This window comes from Medicago sativa, chromosome 5 (genome assembly GCF_051527215.1).
Source record: "Medicago sativa cultivar Bolivia chromosome 5, Bolivia_mono, whole genome shotgun sequence".
NCBI classification, from domain to species: Eukaryota; Viridiplantae; Streptophyta; class Magnoliopsida; order Fabales; family Fabaceae; genus Medicago; species Medicago sativa.
Window position 1 is genome coordinate 12,634,662 of NC_140753.1, and position 22,960 is coordinate 12,657,621.

Sequence of the window (22,960 nt, forward strand, 5' to 3'; positions counted from 1 at the left end):
TTACCAAAAACTTTATAAGTTATTTATGCTATCAAAACAAATACACGTTTAAAAATACTTGAATTCTAGCATTATCGATTTTTTTTACCAAACACTTTATAAGTTATTTATGCCATCAAAACAAATACACAATCATGAAAGATATTTAATAGAGGACCAAAATCATAGTATATGAAAATATAGCATATTATTAAACAATATTATTAATATCATAATCATGTATCTTGAATAGTTGAAGAACCCATAGAGGCTTGAGAGAATTAGGTTTTGAGAGATGCTTGTGGCATCTTATTGATGGAGTATTCTTTTGTTTTCAGTGTGTCTAACCTAATGGGATAGTTAGATTATATACTCATTAGTGGAGGTAACCCATCACGGTCCGTTCACAATAAACCCAATATAAATAACAAGTACAATAACATTAAATATTTAATACTATATATTTCATTTATATTTTAATAATTAATAAAAGTAAATTCAAAATATTCAACAATCTTTCACTTTGAGCCGTTTAGGGTGAACTCTATAAGCGTGGCCGGTAGAATATTGCTACTCAAAGTTCACACTAAACCTCAAATTGGTCCTTATCTTTATAAGTCATTATCAAATTAGTCACCGACTCTATTAATATTTCAAACTAGTTTCTGTCTTTTTCAAAAGTTTCTCAATTAGGTCTTTGTGAATTTAATAAATGAGTTTTTTTTTTTTTTATAATAAAGCACAAATTAAAATACAATTTAACATGGTGCTAAGACTATGGTAGTCATATACCGTACTGTAGGATCCGTTCTATAAATATGCCGTTAAATATGGTGCTAAGATCACTCAAATATCACTCTATTATGGTATTGAGACCACTTTAATATAGTACTATGACCATTTTAGTATGGTTATGGTACTCAGACCACAATAATATAATATTTCCACCATTCTAACATCTAACTTCCTGAAGGGAATAAAATGTTGAAAGAGACCATATTCTTAAGATCATTCTTAATTCCAAAGGGACAATATATCTCAAAATGGACTATGATCTTAAGAATACTTTTACTTCCGAAGGGACAAAAATTATCGAATGTACTATGCCCATAAGACCATTATTAATTCCGAACGGACATTATAACTCGAAGGGACTATTGTCTTAAGAACACTCTTTAAATCTGTTGGGACAGAAAAAAGGAAAAGAAAAGAATAGTTCATCAACACAAGCAGAAGGAGGGAGAAGAGAGAAAAATTCTTTGACAACTCAAAATAACTTTTTATGTGAGTTGAAGTGAGAGAGATGAGCTCTACTTATAGGCGAGGAGCCAAAGATAAGTTACAAATGCAATGGTTAGGATTAGTTGACCATCACATAATCAATGGAAGAGTTGGTTTAGGAGGGCATGCGCAGGCGTGTGTTCAGCATGTGCTGACATGTGCTAATCGTATGCTAACGCGTGAAAATCGCATATGTGGCGATGATGTGTACATAAAAAAAAATACAAAAAAATAATTAATTAAATTTAATGTTTCGAGTCTTAAAAATAACACCTTCATTATATTTTTTTTTTTTGAAAGAAACCTTCACTATATAAACACTGATATTATGTGCAATCTACCCGATGTATAACATAAGAATTTTTCAACTCACACACAAACACAAATAGTGTTCCAACAAGAAGACATGTAAGACCACTTATAACTTATAATCTATTGAAACCGAAGTATTTTCAATTTTTGATATATAACTAGTTACAAACCCGTGTTTTGCACGGGTTGAATAACGTATCTTGTAAAAAAAAAAATTTCAAAGAAAAAATGAGCAAGTTAATAAATATTGCACAAACTTGGATATTCTAAATAAATCACTTTTGCTATATTTTTAAAAAACTTTGTTATAAAGGAGAAATGAGAAAATTAAGGGAAATAGCTGCATCTTTTTAAGAAATTGTTGCCGTTCATAAATGTGAAAATCAAGCAAGCATATTGCACAAATCTCATTTTGTTCAAGAGATTAGGAAAACAACATTATAATTAACATGATACTAATTGGAACCAATGAAGAAACCAACAATGTGCATATTAACGTTACATAATAGTTATGTTTATAAAAGAGACTGCAAGTGTCATAGACTAACCAAAAAGGGTTTTTTGCCAATATTTACATCAGACAAAATGAAAAGAACAAATGACATCCCAAAGTCAAGATAGTTTACGATTACAGTCCAAAGCGATACGCTAAAATAGTAGAAGTTCAAATAGTTCAGCAGCAAAGATCTACTTTGGAACAACTCGAACATGCAAGTTCTTCGGTGACTTTTCAAGATCAAAGATGAGCTTACCACCTTCTTCCATCACACGTTCTCTGCAGAAATTGAACCACTGCCCACCCAAGTATTTTCCATAGCTTGCTCTTTCGGCGGTAATGAGGCGACACTTATACTTTCTCTGTGTCTGATCATCAATAAGAGTGATTGTTTTGCGCTTTGCTTTCAGAATTGTTCTTGACACATCGTTTGAGAAATGCTAAACAGGGAAATAACTGGAATATTAGTCTAATGCATATTAACATGGATAAAATGTATGCGAATATAGTTACATGTAATTTATAAAATGAAGGTAGCATAACTGATATTAAGCTAAAGAAAATGTACCATGACTTCTAATTTATCTTCCTATAAAGTCTAGATAAATGCATGCATGTGGTATATATGTACCCCGTTGTCCAATTAACATTGTTGAAACAAACGAAAATTAAGCATCGCTCCTGCATGTGTTTTATAGCTAGCACCATTTGACATTGATGTCTTCGAACATTTGGTGCAACTCTCGTAATACAATCCAAATTGGTTAGGATTGAATTTAGTTGTTTTCCAAATAGTGATGCAATATGTTTCCTAACACAAATTATGCACATGAAATAAAGAATAATGCAATATATATTTTTGATTTGTGCGTAAAAAAATTCAAAGCATGTTTGTGCATAAAAAAAAAAGCAGACTTTGACTAAGTTTATAAATTCAACAATTGGCCTAACTTGAGACAGATTGGAAAAATCGTTGTACGAAGTACGCTGAGAAGAAGCCGAACTCTGACTTAAGTTCTGACTGAAGAGTTTGAGAAGTGTTAAGGTCACTACAACAATTCAAGAAACATGGTCAAGAAACAATCAAATCATATTGTGAAATAATAAGTTACTTTAACACTGAATTGTGAAATCATAATGCAAACTTACTAAATCTTAAACTTCTCAACAACCGGATGATGTAGGTTGATGTGCAGCATCGAACCTGACCAATTGTTACATATATTTGGGTTGTCATTGACTACAAAATGGAAGCAAAGAACTCAAGGTAAATAGATGGTAAATGATAAAGCTGCGAAGTATTTTTCCCATAGTGTTACATCAACCATATTCCCACTGCATAAGGAAATACATCTTTCAGGTCATTATCAAACGTATACAAAATCCTATCATCTGATGCTGACAAATTAGAAAATAATACCTTTTATTTTTCAACACAATGTTCGTACACGATTTCTTTCCAGTCCCAATTCGTGTTGTCTTGACAATCTCATGAAGAAGCCCGATGATTTCTTAAAAAAAAAAATACATCTATAAGAACATTATAATCGGAGAAAACACAGAAATAAATTAAAGCACATAACTATACCATATAAAACGTCAGTTTTGAATTTTCCATCTTGAATTTCCTTAAATGACTTAAAGCGAAATTCACGAGTAAGAACGATAGTTAACTTGTCATACTTCTGCACCTTTGTACCAGAACCAAAAACAACCTTAAAGGGATTAAATGCAATTTCATTATCAAACACATGACAATTATACAAAGTATAAGTCTTGTTTTCCTCAATCAAAACCTTCCAATGCTCCAATTCTCTATATCGAGTTATTACATGAACTCGATCACCCTAAATCAGAGAAAGAAACCAAAAAAATATAAATAAATCAAAATGTATACTAATACGTACCATTGATAAATCATAAAGGAAATTACAACAAATCTTAACTAACTCATCTAACATTTGCATCATAAATAATGAGCTTCATATGTTGATTCTCATTACTACCAGTCACAATCCAAGAATCCAGCACTCCAAATCCTATTTTCCAAATGCCCAAATCATTTTTGAGATCCTTAATGTAGTCATAATTCCTTGACATTGAAAGTCCTATATAGAAATACAATAATACATCATTTAATTTTATTCCCTTTGTTCATTCTGATATCGAAAGAAGCTAGCATATTTCTATGTGATCAATTTTTGTATCATCAAATCAACCTGATCTTAAATGCACAAATTTATGTATCATCAACTTTCTGGACCTCAATGATATGACCAAAACAAATTTACACCAATCAACTTTCGTACGACTCAATCATATAGGAAAGAATAAACCAAATATGAAAACAGCTTTAGGATTACTCATAGAAAATAAAATAACCCACATGCATCAATTTTTTTCAACTACAGTAGAAACTCTTTAAATTAATACTCGGTAAATTAATAAACTCTCTAAAATAATAAATTTGTCCGGTCCCAACTTGGGCCAATGTAAAAAATTGAAAAACTCGATAAAATAATAAGATAATAATTTTTTGGGAGATCCCTTTATAATTTTCGGTCCCAAGAAAATCATAAATTAATAATTCATAGAAACTGAAAAAAATATATTACACTCTATTGAAATATGATTCAATAGTTGTCTGTTTTCCTTTAAAGTTCAAAAATCATTATTGATTTCCAATGCATATGAACACAGTAGTTACTAATTTACATTGAGTCCCAAGGTTCGCTGCAACGTAATTCTAAGAGGCATAGACTAATTTGCCTTTTTGTTTGGTATGTACAGTATAATTACTTAAAAACTCTTTAAATTAATAATTATTAATTTATCAATAAATTAATAACTCTCTAAATTAATAAATTTTTCCGGTCCTGACATTATTAATTTATAGAGTTTCTACTATATAGTAGCAGAAGCTAAAATAACAATTGTGTCAAAACCTTACCATGAGCTAAAATTCAATCATCATGACCTCTACTATACTCCACATAACAAAGGAAGATTTTTCTACATCCATGCAACATAACAATTTCTGGTACATAATCCACTAACAATTGAAAAAAAAAAAAAACAAAACCCTTAAAATGCATAATCGTGAAAAAATGAAGAAAACCACCTATGATGAAGCAAAAACTAAACCAGTGTCGAAAAATGAACCCCTCATAAAAATCAATCAACTAAAGTCATGCATGATCTCATAACTATGAAAAAAGGAAGAAAATGACCTCTTATGAAGAAGAAAGTGAAACAGTGTTCCCAGCTGAACTTAGATACCGTTTGGCAAAGGTTTTTTACGGTCTAAAAGTTACTTCAAAACAAAGTTAAAATAAAGGCCTTTAAGAAATAAGCTAAAGTTGTTTGGTTTCTTTAGTTTTAAAGCTATTTTTAAGTTAAATGTTGTTTGACAAAATATTGTACAAACGTTGAATTTATTACTTTTTTTTATGGTGTCCAGGGTTCGAACCCCGGACTTGGCATATATTTGTGCATTGTTCCTATCAACTGAGCTAAGCTCACGATGACAAAACTTTGAATTTATTATGAATTAACATAATAAATAAAAAAATGTTTAAAATATTTTCTGAAGGCTAAAAATGTTAAAAAATAAAAGATATTTTTTTTACAAATACTATATTTACTCAATAACGTTTATTTTGTGTAACATGAACACAAATTTGTATCATCATATAAATGACTTGTTAAATATTTGAATAGGAGAAACAATTTAAGGAGCCTGAGATAATAACATAAATAATATCAAAATAGTTGGTTTTTTCTATTTCAATTATACTCAATAACAAATTTCGTTATAAGAATACCATAATTTTGATGTCTTTAAAAAATACAAGCATTTATATTATATGATATTATATTTGTTACATTGTTGGTGTCATGGAAACAAATATGTTTAATTTTTTTTTAATTAGAAAAAGATATGCATAGTTTGTTACAATATAAAGGTGCAATATATATATATATATATATATATATATAAGTATAATTTTTTTAGGCACCTATACAATTTTTGAAGAAAAGACATCTACAATTTTACTTTTAATTAAAATCAAAATTTTGTAAAAAATAATCAGACACACATAAAGCATTGCTCTAAACGCTAAGGTGTGTGTGTGTGTGTGTGTGTATATATATTAGCGAGGTTGAGAAAGAAAATAAAAATATTTGGTATCATTAAATGACAGCGTGAATAAAGATATTTGTGAGGTTGTGATGATTAAACGATATTGATATTAAATATATAAGTGATAAAAGGATAATAGAATTCCTTTGAAAAAAAAGGTAATAAAATTAAATGGAACATCCTTAAAAAAAATTAAATGGAACGGTTCAAAAAAAATTAAATGGAAGAAAAAAACATATTGAAATATAATATTAAAAAATAAAAGAAAAAGTTCCCAACGTGAATTGAAGAGATGCTTGTGAAATAAATTGTGGAGAAGTAGTTTTTTGAAGTAGCATTCAACAACTTTTGGCCAAAGCTCATTCCATTCAATTTTATGCATTAAAAAAAAGTGTCTTCTTTAGTAAGTACTTAATTGATATTGTTTTTGGCCTAACTTCTCCTTAAAAAAAGTAGAGAAGTTGAAAAAAACCGGGGTCAATCGATATCTTAATCTCCCACAACGGCAGTGTAGAAGCAACTGAATTTGGGAGAAAAAATTGGAAAATAGTTAAAAATAAAAAAATTGGAAAATAGTTAAAAAAAAATTAAAAATATAAAAATTGGAAAGTAGTTAAAAAAATCGGTGAGGTAGCATTCAACCAAGCAACACTAAAAAAATTATATGCATCAGCGTAACAAAAAAAAAACAGACAGACAGACATAAAATATTACTCTAAACGTTAATGTGTGTGTATATATTCATGAGGTTGAATAAAGGAAATAAAAATATTTGGTATCATTAAATGACAGCGTGAATAAAAATATTTGTGAGGTTGTGATGATTAAACGATATTGAAATTAAATATATAAGTGATAAAAAGATACTCCCTCCGTTTCACAATACTTGTCCATTTTAGAGAATAATTTTGTTTCACTTTACTTGTCACTTTCAAGTTTCAATGCAACATTAATTATTGGTTTATCAATAATACTCTTACCTATTTATTGTAGAGAGAGAAATAATATAATGAAATAATAAATGAGTAAGGGTATTATAGAAAAAACACAAAGAATTTCATCAAAAATGACAACATTTATTTGATTCCTTGGTATGTGTAATTTCTTCAAAATGGACAAGTATTGTGAAACGGAGGGAGTAATAAAATTCCTTTGAAAAAAAGGTAATAAAATTAAATGGAACCTCCTTGAAAAATTAAATGGAACGGTTCAAAAATTAAAATAAAATAAAGTTAAATGGAAGAAAAAAACATATTGAAATACAATATTAAAAAATAAAAGAAAAGGTTCCTAGCGTGAGTTGAAAAGAGATGCTTGTGAAGTAAATTGTCGAGAAGTAGTTTTATAAAATAACATTCAACAACTTTTGGCCAAAGCTCATTCCATTCAATTTTATGCATTCAAAAAAAGTATTTTTTTTAGTAAGTACTTAATTGATATTGTGTTTGACCTAACTTCTTCTTAAAAATGTAGAGAAGTTGAAAAAAAGCCGGGTCAAACGACACTTTAATCTCTCACAACGACGGCAATGTAGAAGCAACTGAATTTAGGATTTTTTTTATTCTTATAAAATAAATAAAAAATAAAAAATAAAAAATAAAATTATATAAAATAAAATATAATATATAATATTTATAATGAAGTGGCACTCTCCAAGGGTATGGAATTATATAATTACCGAATTGCCCCTCATAGGGGCAAAATTAGAATTTCACATGGCATTAATTTTAATAAATAGTATATAGATGATAAATTTTTAGATAGCCAATATCATCTCATTGTAATAGATTTTTTTAGATACTGATGTAAGTAATTTGCTTATATATATTTACAAAAGGCAAACAAACTTTTTTCTGCAAAAGAAAAACAAAATTCACCCCCCAAAAACTATAAAGAAGAAAATAATAATTAGAGCATATTTTATATAAATATTTATAGTATGTAATCTTGCCTTAGGTTAGGTACCCTCTAAGCTTAAACCATATGTCCTCATGACCTCAGATAAATAATCTAGACATCTTGTGACCAAAACCCCTTAGGCTAAAATGGTCATCACAGGTTTTTTTAAGAATCATACATACAGATAGACTTATCCTCACATAATATCGACCACTTCTCTGGCTCACAAATTTCATCCACTCAATCATAATATCTTTGATCCAACCAGAAAAAAACTCAAACACTGCATATACATATCATCACTTAATAATTATTAACATTACTCTCTCTTTCTCTTTCTACATTTTCTTGATTCTTCCAATAACAACATGGCTGCTGCAGTTACAGCCGCCGTCTCCTTTCCATACTCCAACTCCACTTCTCTTCCGATCAGGACATCTGTTATTTCCCCAGATAGACTTGTCTTCAAAAAGGTACGTTTCATTCTTCCATAATCATATACATGCATTGATCCAACCGGACACGACACTGATAATTTAAGAAAATAGAAGTAATTGAACGTAACTATATCGTGTTAGTGACAGACACTGACACCGGACACGCCTTCGATCTGAAGTGTAAGTGTTGAGAATATTATTATGAGTATGATATGAGGTGATGTTTGTTTGTCAGGTTTCATTGAATAATGTTTCCATTAGTGGAAGGTTAACAGTCAGAGCCGAAGTTGCTACAGAAGCACCTGCTCCTGTTAAGGTAGAAAAGATATCAAAGAAACAGGAGGAAGGTATTGTTGTGAACAAGTTTAAACCAAAGACACCATACATTGGAAGGTGTCTTCTCAACACAAAGATCACCGGTGATGATGCACCTGGTGAAACTTGGCACATGGTTTTCAGCACTGAGGGTGAGTGTTCTCATGCATTTCCTCTCTATTATTACTTTTACATTCACTATTCATTACAAGGTTTTAAATTACGCTTGCATCACAATTTGTTAGAATAGAAATTCCGATTCTAAAGGAGTCTGATAAATAAACACAACAATTGATCACAAAGTTCGTTCAATTGTGACTTTGTCTCTGACACCAGAATGACTGGTGTGGTTTTCTAGTATTATGCATTGGATTAGGGTTACATAGTACAAAACTTTATTTAAATACTATTCAACTCCACTTGATCCGCATGAGCGTTTGTCCACTTGCTAGCGAATATGAGTCATACTCAACAAATACTTGATTTGTAGAAAATTACAATCAAATATAGATGATGTAACTTCAATCGCGGTCCATTTCCCAAAATTTGTGTTAGGGAATGTGGTTGCAGACCATTTTTCTAAAACCACAATCTAGAAATCATAACATGGATTGCTGTCAAAATATTGATTTAATTTCTAGCTTAAAAGCCTAATATTTGTATTATAATTTCAGGAGAGGTTCCTTACAGAGAAGGACAATCAATTGGGATAGTTCCAGATGGTATTGACAAGAATGGAAAGCCTCACAAGCTGAGATTGTATTCAATTGCTAGCAGTGCTCTTGGTGATTTTGGAGACTCCAAAACTGTGAGTCTTTATTAATTTGGAGAATGAATCATTTTATTTCTGTACTGTATTGTAGCTGGGAATTGTGAGTACTGAGTAAATAGTTTGAAGTACATTCATAAAGCTTTTATAGAATTCATGCCATTGACCCCTGTTACAAAATTCGAACTTTTGTAATCTATAAGTTCACCCAAATGAATTTCACCCTCAAAACAGGTATATGATAAGTTGCCAACACATCTTTTGTATGGGTACCAGAGTAACTTGATCTGATATGATTCCTTTATACAGGTTTCTCTCTGTGTGAAACGTCTTGTGTACACAAATGATGCCGGAGAAGTTGTTAAGGGAGTCTGCTCTAATTTCTTGTGTAAGGATGAATGCTTTTACTTTTGCATTTCCATTTGCATTTGAGGACTCTAAAAGAGAATTTGTTTTGTACATACATATATAAATCGTCAATGTTCTAATCAATTGAGGTTTTTCTTTCTCCCTCCCTAATGTGGAGACTTTACTATAAGAGAGTTAAATATGTATTTCTATACACACATGCATGTTTGTGTATTAGTTATTATATTTATTTTGACAATTTACAATACAAGTATAAGTTGTAAAAACTTCATCATTGTTAGTACTAATGACCCCTTTATACTAATCACCACTGTGATCCTCTTTATTCAGGCGACTTGAAGCCTGGATCTGAAGTACAGATTACTGGCCCAGTTGGTAAAGAAATGCTTATGCCAAAAGATCCTAATGCCACCGTCATCATGGTACATTACTTATCCATCTTCATCTATATCGAAAAGAAATAAAAAATTATTATTTGATCCCTTTCTTTTGTCTTGACTGTTGATTTTCTCCGTTGATCCTTAAAATTTTCTCTGCAGTTGGGAACTGGTACTGGAATTGCCCCATTCCGCTCATTTTTATGGAAAATGTTCTTCGAGAAGCATGAAGATTACAAGGTAAGAGAAGAATTTGGAACAAAGGAAATCACTACCAAGTGATCGATGTTACCAGAAAATCCACAACCGTTGCCACTCTAATTTATTGCAACTACATATAGATATTTATGTTTATAGATCTTTTAAAGAATGGCAAATTTATTTACCTAGTAAGCACAAGCAAAGTAAAACGATTTCTGCACAAGAATCTAAAAGTTTAGTATTATAAAAGATGTTTTTGTGCTAATCATGTTTGATTATTAACTGAGTTTTGGACTTTTGGCATATATGATATTTGTAGTTCAATGGTTTGGCATGGCTCTTCTTGGGTGTCCCCACAAGCAGCTCACTGCTTTATAAGGAGGTGAGATGAATCAAACTTTTCTCACTATTCATGAAATTCTGCTACAAGTTATGTAGAATGGGAAGTTTTATACTTTATACTACTTTAATTGTATGATACAGGAATTTGAAAAGATGAAGGAGAAAGCACCTGAGAACTTCAGGCTTGACTTTGCTGTGAGCAGAGAACAAGTAAACGACAAAGGAGAGAAAATGTACATCCAAACCAGAATGGCACAATACGCAGAAGAGTTGTGGGAATTACTGAAGAAAGACAACACTTTTGTTTACATGTGTGGACTGAAAGGAATGGAGAAGGGAATTGATGACATAATGGTTTCACTCGCTGCCAAAGAAGGTAAGAAAAACATTTTGAATTTTTATTACATGAAGCATAGAGGGGGGTTTGGATAGCTCAACTGGTTTGAGCTAATGGTTAGAAGGATTGAAATTCAAACCATGATGAAGGAGAAAATACTAACATCTGTCTATCGAATTTTTTTATTCAAGAATAAGAGAAACTATAGTCACCATGTTGTGTTTGTTATGTGTTGTAGGTATTGATTGGACCGAGTACAAGAGACAGTTGAAGAAGGCAGAGCAATGGAATGTTGAAGTCTATTGATTTATTTTCATTTGCACTGATAACAAGTTCCACTTTGTGCAGCAGCATATTCTATATCATTGTCCTGTATTCTGTAGATAGATTACAACCCTTGTAATTTTGGTATGACAAAAAATTATACCTTGCTTGTGAACAATATTATTTGTAGAATTGTTGCAAGAAATAATTTTGAGGATCATGCAATATAGATGAAACCAACTTGATCAATTTCCTGAATTTGATTGTGAATATTCAATAATCAGTAGTTTATGTTAAGAGTCTAATTTTAGATGAGATATGGCCTGAAAATGAGGATCATACTCATGCATGAGCCATCAGGTTACGAGCAGGGGTGAGATTAAATATGCTATTAGTACTAGGGATGAGGCAGATTGGGACAAATTCCCAGTGTCTCTAACTCGGACCAAAGTTTGGATTGATGCAAATCCATAAACTTACTCGTCCCTAGACCCAAGTACTGTAAATGTAGATGGTTCTTTGGTCAATATGATGCGATAATGCTTGATTGATCCAAGAGATGGCAATGCTGTTACATATTTACAATGCTTTTACGTGTCCTTGATTTTTGCTATGTTTGCTAGAAACTAATAGCTACTAAAAGCTAACTACTAACAACCAAAAGTAACTACAACAAACTTCCTGCTACCGCTGTGACTAAATCCAATAAATATGGCCCTACTCTATAAACTTTGATCTCTGCTTGAATTCTTTGCCTTCTGATATGAAAAAACGTTGGTCGAAACTGAAAATTGTAATGGCAAATGAGAGATTCAACCGCATTTCAACATTTTGGCCGCAGAGAAGACCTTTTGCTTCACCATTCCTCCATAACAATTTCCTTCTCAAAGAATCGTGTTGCATAAGCCATTGCAATCGCGAGGGACTGCATTAGTTCCTTTTGATATAGGGAAGTTGATTTGGTCAATTTGGCAAGGATTGTTTGCTGGGAATTGGATTGAGAATTGCATCAAAGATTGGCTGAAGTTTTGGCCTCAATCTGTATGTCCTACTGCATAATGTATGGTGATCTTTTACATTACCATGTTAGATTGTTTGCTTATATCTTGAAGACTGAAAAATGCTACTTGCACCTGACTATCAAATTCATTAACTCACTAATGAATCAGATATGCGATAGAATCACCATGATATCTTAATAATATATAAACATGAAGCAACAAATAGCAAAAACAAGCCCCCCAATCCAATGTGTCACAATTCTAAGCCTCCTTCAATAAATCTCAATTTTTTAATGTCTCATTTTATCATCAAAAATAGTAAGCATGACCAGAAAACCATGTAATCCTAATTTTCTCAAAATTAAAAAATGAGCAAAATGCATTTTATGGTACTAAAATTTGAATAAGTAGTTTTCCCTCTAAGAAATGTTGCTATCGGACCTATTTACAGGAAAGAGGCAAAAATCCAAGTTTGAATAGAGGCCCATACAAGTCCAGCCCAACTCTATAGTCCAACCGTTACCAGCTTTTTTCCGGAAGCATTAAATGGATTTAGAAGAAAAATGGTAAAAAGAGTCCCTATCTCACTCTGAACACAGAAAACGTACTCCCTCTTCTTCAAACACACTTCTGCAACTAGACAGAATCCCTCCCCCCTTTTCATTCTTCTTCAATTTGAAATTTGAAATTTGAATCTTTCCAATATCCCTCCTTACTCTCTCATCTCTTTCTTTCCCATTATTCAAATTCAAACACATCCAATTTATCACTATCTCTTTCTTCATCTCTCTCTACGAATTCAATCCCTCATTCTCTCTTTTTCATCTTCTCATCTTCCCTTTCATCATTTTTCATTCTCAAGTCAGAAATCAATATCCCCATTGATTTCAACTGTTTCCAATCACAAGCCAAATGCCATTCTGAATTACAAATCAATCGGAACCGGTACATATTCATATTCGATTTTTCGAAATAGTGAACGATGCAAGCGGAGGTAAGAACTTCAATTCCATTTTTGTTTTTAGATATCTGGTCCATGTTCATGTTCATGTTCAAACTGTATAACCTTTCTCCTACTCTCTGGTTTGTTTTGCAGAACGATTCAAATGAAAAAAAAAATGAAGCAGTCCAAGTGAAGGTCTTCCACCACGTAAGCCCCTTCTCTCTTACTCTTATGGTTTTGTATATTTTAGAATTTGTTCAAGCAAGATTCATTTTGACAATTTATTTTGACGTTTTTCATTAGTTGTGGAATGGGTCTTGAATTTGTCTTATTTTTTATGTTTAGATTAACAAAAATTGTTGTATTTGAAAGTATTGATTTTATTTTTGTGTTTACAACTTTACATCAGCAAGAGTATTTAGATTTTATTGAATTTGTCTTATTTTGACTTGGTTTTGTATTTGATTTTTTTGCTGTGAAATTGAGCACTACAAAGTGTTTGATAAAATGTCTCAGATAGAAAGTGGATGATATTCTTAGTTTTGACTTTTGATATTGATACAGAACAATTTTTGTTTTTTTTTTTTGCATGAAAAGGTGGGCAAATCATGAAGATCTCATATTGATTAGTGAGTTTTGAGTTAATTTTGAATATCAATGTTTGAGTTTGAATTTGATTATCCATTCTTAAAAGTTGTTGTTTATGTTCAGGTGCTTAATAGCGGCAACTGTTTAAAGGTTTTGATGATCATTGAAACTGCTTTTGTCCAAATCAGGTAAGCTATGAGATGATTCATGCATTTGATATTACTTTTTATGTCTCTCTTTCATTATGAGTTTGAATTTGATTATCCATTCTTAAAAGTTGCACTTTTATAAGGTAGTTACATTGCTCATTAAGAGGGTCAATGAAGTTATGTTCATGATTTTGATCCAATAATCATGTGGTTAGCATTTCCATTTAATCATTATGTTATTTCTTTGCAGCAAGTATATATATTTCAATATGAACCATGTGATGAGATAGCTTTTTGGCCACAAAGGTTTGAACATGCAATTGTGGTCTTAGATTTCTTTCTTTACTTTGATTGATTTTAGGGTTTAATATGTGATTCGTCCCTGCAAATAGGGCTCGCTTAAAATTTCGTCCCTGCAATCGCTAATCTTTTTTTTTTTGCCCCTGCAAAGTTTAATCAGTTAAAAATTCGTCCCTTGACCCAGTTAATGACTGCCACGTCATCAAAATTAACAAAATGGCATGGGAATTGACCAAAATACCCCTGGGCTAAATTTTTTTTTTCCTTCAAAATTTTGAAAATTCTTTTTTAAATTAAAAAAATCTGAAAAAATAATTAAAAGTAAAAAAAAAAATTCGGAAAAAAACTGTTAAAATTAAAACTGAAAAATTTTCGGGAAAAAATCGTAAAAAAAATTCGGGAAAAAACTGAATTTTTTTTTGAAGGAAAAAAAAACAAAAAAAAATAAGGGACAAATTTTATAAAGTAAGAATTTTATAATCTTCTCTCATACTTATAGTATATTTTTCAAAATTGAAATGTCTGACATCTTTTATACTGATTTGCAGAAAACATCTCTCATTACATATGAAATAACGTCTTTATTTTAAACCAAAGCTTAAAAAGAATTGCAAATGATCGTTCTTATTGTTTTTCTTTAAGTATGTTATTTTCCTGAGAGTTAAAGATCTTTTGTTTTGAAGTGTTTAACAAGAATAAGATATTCTAGGAAGACTTTGTATATTAATTAATTAATGTACCCGTGGAGTTATGTGCATGGAGGGAGTTTATCTATGGAGGACCAAGTTCAAAGTGCACCATTGCTCGAGAATATGTTGTTATTTAAGTTTAGATTTACATATGCAATGTATTTATAGTCAACATGTAATCAATGTCTCTATGTATCAATAAGGACTATAAAATTTGGAAGATGTTACTTTCGTTCCTCTTCTTTTAGGTAAATTATCATTATTATGTACTTAATTATTTTAGACCATTTATGAATGTTATATGGACCTATTGTACACAAGCATGTTTCAAATCCAGAAGATGAACGAAAGTTAAAACAAAAGAAAATAAAAGGAAGAATTGAAAAGATGAGAAAAATCACTACAAAACTTTAAAAATGTTTCTATGTTTGTTGCATTATCAAGGTTCCTCTCTTGACTATTTCCAATTAGCCACGAGTCTTTAGTAGCATGAGAAATTCTATTTGTTTTTATCCATCATTACATACAACATAGGCTGAGTACTCCTTTAAAATCATGCAATTTGGTTTTAGATGACTGAGGGAGGAAACTGGAAGTTAGGGAAATTATATGGCTTTCTTTCATCAATGATAAATAATATATGAATAAGAGATGGTCTCTATTAGTTAATTAATTTTTCACTTCTACAATTTTCTAATTCCTTTACTAACATGAGTCTACCGTCATATCTTACGTTATTGTATACGGTTAACTAACTAAATATTTTGCCACTTTTTACTTATCAATTTATGCATCACGGGAGGCTATAAGATTTAAATTTTTATTAAATGTCCAAAGTTTCATATTCTTTTAAAACATCGAGTTACATGTGTTTCAATTAAGTTTCTATTTAATTAAGTCTACAGTTTCAAATTCCTCAAAAAACATAGGAGGCTATAAGTATTTGATTTAAGCCACAATAAATCTCTTCTAGCCCGTGCGTTGCACGGGTGGAAAAACTAGTGAATATGATACATGTAACTTACTAGATGAACAACTTTTGACTTGTGTGGTATCTGTGAGCATGAATTCACTCAAGTTGTCAAAATAATTGAACATGATACTGTTTTGTTATCCAAAACATAAGATTGGCCCTTGGTACTGCAAGTTTGTCTGATACCTTAGGTTTTAGATGTGGCAAATGGTCGAATATCTCGACTATGAGTGATGCTACCACTTTTCCTTCTTTTTTTTTTCCTTTTCATTTTGCAGCTTTTTTAAGGAAAAGATAATTCTATTAATCTATTTTTTAAAGTTACATTAATCAATTTGAATAAACTAATGTATATATCCGCACTCAGCTGCATAGAACAAGATCAATGAATAGATGATAAGGAGGTCAATGATTTGATTCACTCTCTTAACATCATAGTACTAAATTAATCCTTCAAGATAATTGAGATACATTTAAGAGGTTCATATCTTTCGATATGATTTTATATACAATGTTTCTATATCAATTACACTCCTCTCTATCAATTATTTTATAATTATTAAAAGACCAGAGTATATGTTTAAAATTTGCTTATTAATCAAAACAATTTTTTATTTGGAAAAACAATCTATGTAGTACATAGGAACATAGAGAGTATACTTTGCAAGAGTCGTGTAATGGTTGTTTTGTTCAGGTGTTTGACCTTTCATTCATTCACTAGACATTTGAATTGTGAAGTAGCTACTTGAGTAAATTCTTGTCGGTCGGTGCAAATACAACCAACTTGGTTTCTTGTAGCTTGGGAATGCTTCATTTATAATTTAATTAATCAACTTAATTTTTTATTGGGTCTGAAGAGGGATTGCATTATTAATCGAGAAATGATATTTATACAATTATTTTATAACACGTTTCTCTCTCATACTTACATTGTATTTTCACTTTCTCTCTTTAGTACTTTGATTTTTATACCAATACATACTTTTTTTTATAAAAACTTGGTTGTCTATTTCGATGTCAAGCAAATAGATGTTCAAATAATACTACTAGTACTCTCAATTTCTACTATGCATGCCTAATTCATTCCATTCATGTATGTTTTTAGAATTTATTACACTTATGTTTTTCATTGCATCTCTTCCCTACTAGCTAGCTTGGTGCGCATAAATAATATGGTGGATTATCTTTTTTTTTTTTTTGAGAGGATATGGTGGATTATCTATATCGACATACGTTGATAGCAACAATGATTTTTTATTTGATTAGTTTGCAAAAAGTGTTTCCCTACGCATATGATGTTAAGGGAGAAAGGTGTGATTGTGAATTGTCCTTGTATTTGTGTCTTGTGCAATAATAATGATGAGGATAGCTTACATATTTTCTTCAAGCGCCCAAGTAGTTGTGATGTGTGGAGATCATTCAGGCTTTCTCAAACTGTGAGTGATGTGGTGAACCAAATCCAAGACGCTTCAAATATTATTTTTCAAATTTTACAGCAATTAAAGAATGAAGAGGCTGCTTTATTTGGTTATGTTTTCTAGAGTATTTTGAAACACATAAACAATAAAATTTGGAATAACTTGGTTGGTGCTCAGTTTATGGTTGTTGTTGAACGGTCTAATGTTATGCTGCAAGAATGAAAATTACTTAGACAAATTCGTTCTTTGTCTAGTGTGCGTGGAAAAATATTTATTGGAAGATATCAACTCTCATAATGTTTGCTTCAAGGAATTAATCCAAACAATTACGCACGAAAGATAGATTTCGTTTAGAAAAGAAGTTTTACACATATGAGTGAGATATTTTGTGAAACCACTTTGCTCCAATAGGTTTGCACTTGAGGAAATGTTTTGCTCATGAATCCGAACTTTCAAATGCATTTTTCTTAAATAAAAAAAAGTATTTTGAAAAAAGATTAATAGTATATAAATATTACTTTGTGCATATTTGATTTCAGTGTAATATTTGGGCAGTATCACAATGAGCAACCAAACATAATTTACAAAATCACACTGCACTATAATTTTACCAAATCCACCATGATATCAAACAACATACTTACCCTACAATGTTTCTTACATCATAGATTGGATCAACCATTCTAATACTTCAAATCTGTTTATGCGCTTTTAAATATTAATTATCTGTAAATTCCCTCAACAAAAAAATATTTATCTGTAAATTAAAGGGTGCAGATTTAAATTAAAAAAACAGGATCTGTCCTATTTCTGAAAAAAGAAACAAACTTTCTATTCTAGCCAATAAAATACTGCATCACAATTAACAAAGTATCGATCTAACTATTTTAATAGGTTAAAAAAAGAATCGATCATTGAAAGTTGTTTTATCTTGCATAATAATTAATCAAAATTGAAGGCATAAACATGTGACCATGAGAGGCACGTGATCATATAGTGGATGGCACCCTGAAGCAACAGTACAGTAAGGGACAACAATCACATGGAATTAATAGCCTCATATTTGACCCCCTCACTCTTAAAAAGACCTCACCTTGACCTCAATGTTACTTAAAAAAAAGAAAATGCTAATTCCTTTAGATGCACAACTTTATTCCTCATTATTTTTTCCCTAAAATATTCCTTTTATGTATACTCGTAGCCGTCCTTTTTTTCTTAAGTCTAATTCAAGCTTCCTTCTATAAACCCCAGGTCTTGTCAGCACTAGAGTTGATTCCTCCCAAAAATGCTTCATTGTCTTTAATTTGGGTCTAACCCATCATTAGAAAATCGGTTTGCAAGGTGATTTTTTTCAATACACTCCCTCACGCACAACACTCTTTGTGCTTGATGCGTGAATGGGTAGGCGACCCTTGAATTCGACAAGCTCTGATACCATGTTGAATATCGATGTCTAATTCATCCTTACAAAACCGACTTACAATGTGAGGATCGTCTCCTCTTTATAAACTCTTATCAAGAGTCTTATCTATCCGATATTATTACTATTTAAGCAGTGCTATTAAACACGACACTTTAACCGACGACAAACACACAACTTGTTAAATAAGTGAAAGGCACTCCCTACATGGAAGAGAGAATAAAAGCAGCGTTGTGTATAATTTACATCCAAGGGTTGTAATATGTCGTATCTTTTTCGTGCTTGTAATATGTCGTGCCAACACAATATCGTTACTCTTTTGATTCCTCAACAATTTGAGAATTTTTAAGTAAGTCTTTAACCTAAAAATATTTATAATTTGGTCCTAAATTTGGAAATAATTTAGAATCTTTACTTTTACACCATGATTTAGAACATATTTAAAACTCTCAAATATAGTTCAAAATATACTTTTGTTTTTACAATAGTTCAACGATCTACTTAATAATTTGTTTTGACAAAACATATACCTTTTTTTTAAGGAACAAAAGATATACCTAATAATTAAACCTTGATATTTTCGACCTTCGATCCATATAGCGTATGTATACATAATCATAACATAAAAAACCAGACAATCAACCGACCTTTCACATTGCGGTTTATGTTTGCATGTGCACTGCATATGTGGTCCCATGACACGTAAACCTCTGCCTTCCTTATGGGCTATATGGACCTTGACCCCACAAACCCACATGGTCCCGCTTGAAATCTCTATATATTCACTTCCTTCATCTCACTAAATTTTCAATCAAATACCCTCTTATAAGGGAAATCAATTCACCCTTCATCAAATTTCACACTCTTCTCAATTTTCTCATTACCAATTTTTCCAATTATGGCTTCTTCTACCCAATTTGCCACCACTTTGGTTGCCCTTATTCTCTACCAACTCCTAATAGGTAACACTCACGCCAAGTTATTCGATTTTCGTAGTGCATGTTTGAATTCCCGATGAATTTGTCAGAATCATGCATGATCTAGCGTGATTATGGCAAATCTAACAATGATGCCAGACATGCAGTTTAGTTTTTTTTGTTGTTTTTAATGTTCACATAAAAGTTTGTGTCTTAAGTTGCTTTCTTCTTATGTTGTTTTTAACATGTTAATTATTACAGGTTCATATTCATCAACATTCACAATTGTGAACAATTGCGGTTACACAGTTTGGCCGGGAATTTTATCCGGCGCCGGAACAGAACCATTTTCCACCACCGGCTTTGTTCTCCAATCAGGCGAGTCCAATGCTCTCGCCGTACCACCTTCCTGGTCCGGCCGTCTATGGGGAAGAACACACTGCTCACAAGACCCCACCGGAAAATTCTCATGCATCACCGGCGACTGTGATTCCTCCACCATCGAATGTGCCGGAAGAAACGCTATACCACCGGCAACATTAGCAGAATTCACCCTCAACGGTTCCGGAGGACTTGATTTCTTCGACGTTAGTCTCGTCGACGGTTACAATCTCCCGATATTGATCGAACCACACGGTGAAACCGGCGGCGGAAACTGCACGGCAACGGGTTGCTCCGTCGACTTGAACGCGGCGTGTCCGACGGAGTTGAAAGTGATGAGTAGTAGTAGTAATAGCGGCGGAGGTGAAGAGAGCGTGGCGTGTAAAAGCGCGTGTGAAGCGTTTGGGGATCCGCAATATTGCTGCAGTGGCGCTTATGGTTCGCCTGATACGTGTAAACCAAGTTCCTACTCGCAGTTTTTTAAGAGTGCGTGTCCACGCGCTTATAGTTATGCTTATGATGATGGAACTAGCACTTTCACTTGTGCTTCTGCTGATTATACCATCACTTTTTGCCCCACACCCTCCACAAGGTAATTTTCACTTTTTTTACTGTTTACCTTTTCTTCAATAACTTATCACAATTTTCTTTTCTTTTCAAAATGAATGTAATTGGTTGTCAAAAAGACCAGAATTTTTTTAGTAAAAGATGCAAAGATATTTGATATGTTAGAATACGAGATTCGAACATTTGATTTTAGTGTGAATGAATTTTGTCGCTAAATATTTTAGAGTAAACAAAATAATTTGTTAATCAACTAATGATTGGAATTGCTATTCTTAGTTGTTAAAACGTGTTTTGAGATAGGAATATTGCTATTGAATTTTCATATCACCTTTTTTTAATTTAATTATTAAGATAGAGAAAGTTGAATGTCAAGGAGGGGAACCGTTGCTGTTATGGTGTGGTATCACCTTAGATATGGTTGTCACGTTGCATTTTTTCTTTGTTTTTATTTATTTATTTATTTATATATGCACCGTCCATGCCAGATTTTTTTTTGTTATGAACTATGCCATGCCAGATGTACCATCAATAAAACATTCCGTGTATGAGTTAGTTTTTGTGTAGCTAGCTACTAGCTGGTTTTGTTTTGTGTTGAAGTTTGAGTGCAACATTTTGAAAACTCTTGTTTGAATGTGAATGCAGTTCAATCAAATCTGGGAATGGAAAATATCCTTTGCCGGCTACGGATGTGTCTGGTGTTCGACATGTGGATCAGAGAGTAAACAACGTTGTAACGGTTGTTATTGCCTTTGTTTTGATGGCTTTAGTGGTTGAACGGTTGTGGTAACTAAACTAGTTGCTCTAATGTCACATAACATGGCTGGTGGCAAATTTGGTGGGCTATCAGCTTAATCAACTTGAATCCTGCAGAATTTGGTTACTAGCAACTTGGTATTTGACTGTACAATCAGAATATCTTATGAAGTATCAGAGATTGCAACTTCTCAACTTGAACAACCAAAAATTAATTTATTAGTTTTTTTAATTTAATTAGCAAAATTAATTAGTTAGTTATATTATAGGAAGTTCAAGTAGGAACAGAATTAGGCAGGTAGCATAATTACATCAGCTCACAAGTCTCACACCATTCATATGTTGTCCTCTACCTGAAGTGACAAATTAAGGCAATTTAGGAAATTCATAAAATATATCAATTTGCTCTCCAATTGTAATTATAAACATGATTTTATTAAAATAAAGGAGGAGTACAATTTTGATTCGATATGCATGTTATTTTCTTGCAACTGCTTCCTAATGAAACCAACTAGATGCGTGTGCGTTTCACTCCCTTTTTTTTATTGGTTCTGAGAATTGAAATATCACTTTCATCATCTATAAGTAAAAATAACAATCAACTTGTGTATCTCTGAAATATTAAATTATTTTTTTCAATTATTTGATTTGTTTATCGTTTGTTTCGATTACTTGTCATTTAGTTGAATTGTACTTTTCTCATTTTAATCACCACAAGTTCCAATAGGACCTACTACAAGGGAATAAGAAAGTTGCAACATTTCTTTGTCAAATTACAACACTCGTGTTATAATACACGGATTATTTTTAAAAAAAGGGTTAATTATGTTTCTAGTTCCTATAAAATAGCGACCTTGTAAGTTTAGTCCTTACTTAATTTTAATAGCATTTTTAGTCCCTATAAAAAAAATTTACTTATAATTTTAGTCCCTGCTAAAACAAAGTTTGATTAATTATCCTTAAACTGTTAAATTTTTGAACGATTTTTTTGAGACAAGATTAGAACACTATGAAAGGTTCGTTTACTAAAATTTAGAATTTTCTGACATGAAATGAATTAAATATGAATTTTTTAAAACGACAAAAGTTAAAGATAAAAAGTAATAAAATCTTGATGTAGAAATCAAATTTTACGATAATTTTTTGCGGAGGAACTTTTAGTAATGTTCTAAACATGTCTGCAAAAAATTGTTCAAAAATTTAAGAGTTTAAACATAAATTAAACAAATTTGAATTGAGTAGGGACTAATACTCAGTGCAGAAAAACAAAATTAGGGACTAAAAATGCTATTAAAATTAAGTAAGGACTAAACTTACAAGGTCGCTATTTTATAGGGAC

General features: G+C 31.5%; 2 protein-coding genes and 1 long non-coding RNA gene across 4 annotated transcripts; all 3 read left to right on the top strand.

The window, feature by feature from the left end:
- The first annotated feature begins 8,432 nt into the window (after positions 1 to 8,432).
- On the top strand, positions 8,433 to 11,780 carry FNR1 (ferredoxin-NADP[+]-oxidoreductase 1). The gene is made up of 9 exons (XM_085713564.1): positions 8,433 to 8,584; positions 8,784 to 9,015; positions 9,538 to 9,671; positions 9,942 to 10,020; positions 10,332 to 10,423; positions 10,541 to 10,618; positions 10,899 to 10,961; positions 11,063 to 11,297; positions 11,497 to 11,780. The coding sequence occupies exons 1-9, from the start codon at positions 8,480 to 8,482 to the stop codon at positions 11,562 to 11,564; spliced, it is 1,086 nt and encodes a 361-aa protein (XP_085569690.1). The 5' UTR covers positions 8,433 to 8,479; the 3' UTR covers positions 11,565 to 11,780.
- A 1,329-nt stretch (positions 11,781 to 13,109) lies between these two features.
- Positions 13,110 to 14,608, top strand: LOC146920137 (uncharacterized). Of its 2 annotated transcripts, XR_015011686.1 has the most exons (4): positions 13,126 to 13,517; positions 13,620 to 13,673; positions 14,178 to 14,242; positions 14,454 to 14,608. It is a non-coding gene; the product is annotated as an uncharacterized LOC146920137 (long non-coding RNA). The 2 variants fall into 2 exon arrangements; XR_015011685.1 differs by having other exon boundaries at positions 13,110 to 13,517; positions 14,178 to 14,608.
- A 5,204-nt stretch (positions 14,609 to 19,812) lies between these two features.
- LOC146920138 (pathogenesis-related thaumatin-like protein 3.5) lies at positions 19,813 to 22,090 on the top strand. Its single transcript, XM_085713565.1, has 3 exons — positions 19,813 to 19,965; positions 20,182 to 20,893; positions 21,511 to 22,090. Exons 1-3 carry the CDS (start codon positions 19,902 to 19,904, stop codon positions 21,653 to 21,655), a joined length of 921 nt encoding a protein of 306 aa, XP_085569691.1. The 5' UTR covers positions 19,813 to 19,901; the 3' UTR covers positions 21,656 to 22,090.
- The last annotated feature ends 870 nt before the right edge of the window (positions 22,091 to 22,960 follow it).

What these genes read in the sequence shown, in the direction of transcription:
- FNR1 (XM_085713564.1), top strand. Translation starts at nt 8,480, where the DNA reads ATGGCTGCTGCAGTTACAGCCGCCGTCTCCTTTCCATACTCCAACTCC. An exon ending in AGTCTGCTCTAATTTCTTGT is followed by an intron (nt 10,021 to 10,331) that starts GTAAGGATGAAT and finishes CTCTTTATTCAG; the next exon opens with GCGACTTGAAGCCTGGATCT. An exon ending in AGAAGCATGAAGATTACAAG is followed by an intron (nt 10,619 to 10,898) that starts GTAAGAGAAGAA and finishes TGATATTTGTAG; the next exon opens with TTCAATGGTTTGGCATGGCT.
- LOC146920138 (XM_085713565.1), top strand. Translation starts at nt 19,902, where the DNA reads ATGGCTTCTTCTACCCAATTTGCCACCACTTTGGTTGCCCTTATTCTC. An exon ending in TCTCTACCAACTCCTAATAG is followed by an intron (nt 19,966 to 20,181) that starts GTAACACTCACG and finishes TAATTATTACAG; the next exon opens with GTTCATATTCATCAACATTC. An exon ending in TGCCCCACACCCTCCACAAG is followed by an intron (nt 20,894 to 21,510) that starts GTAATTTTCACT and finishes ATGTGAATGCAG; the next exon opens with TTCAATCAAATCTGGGAATG.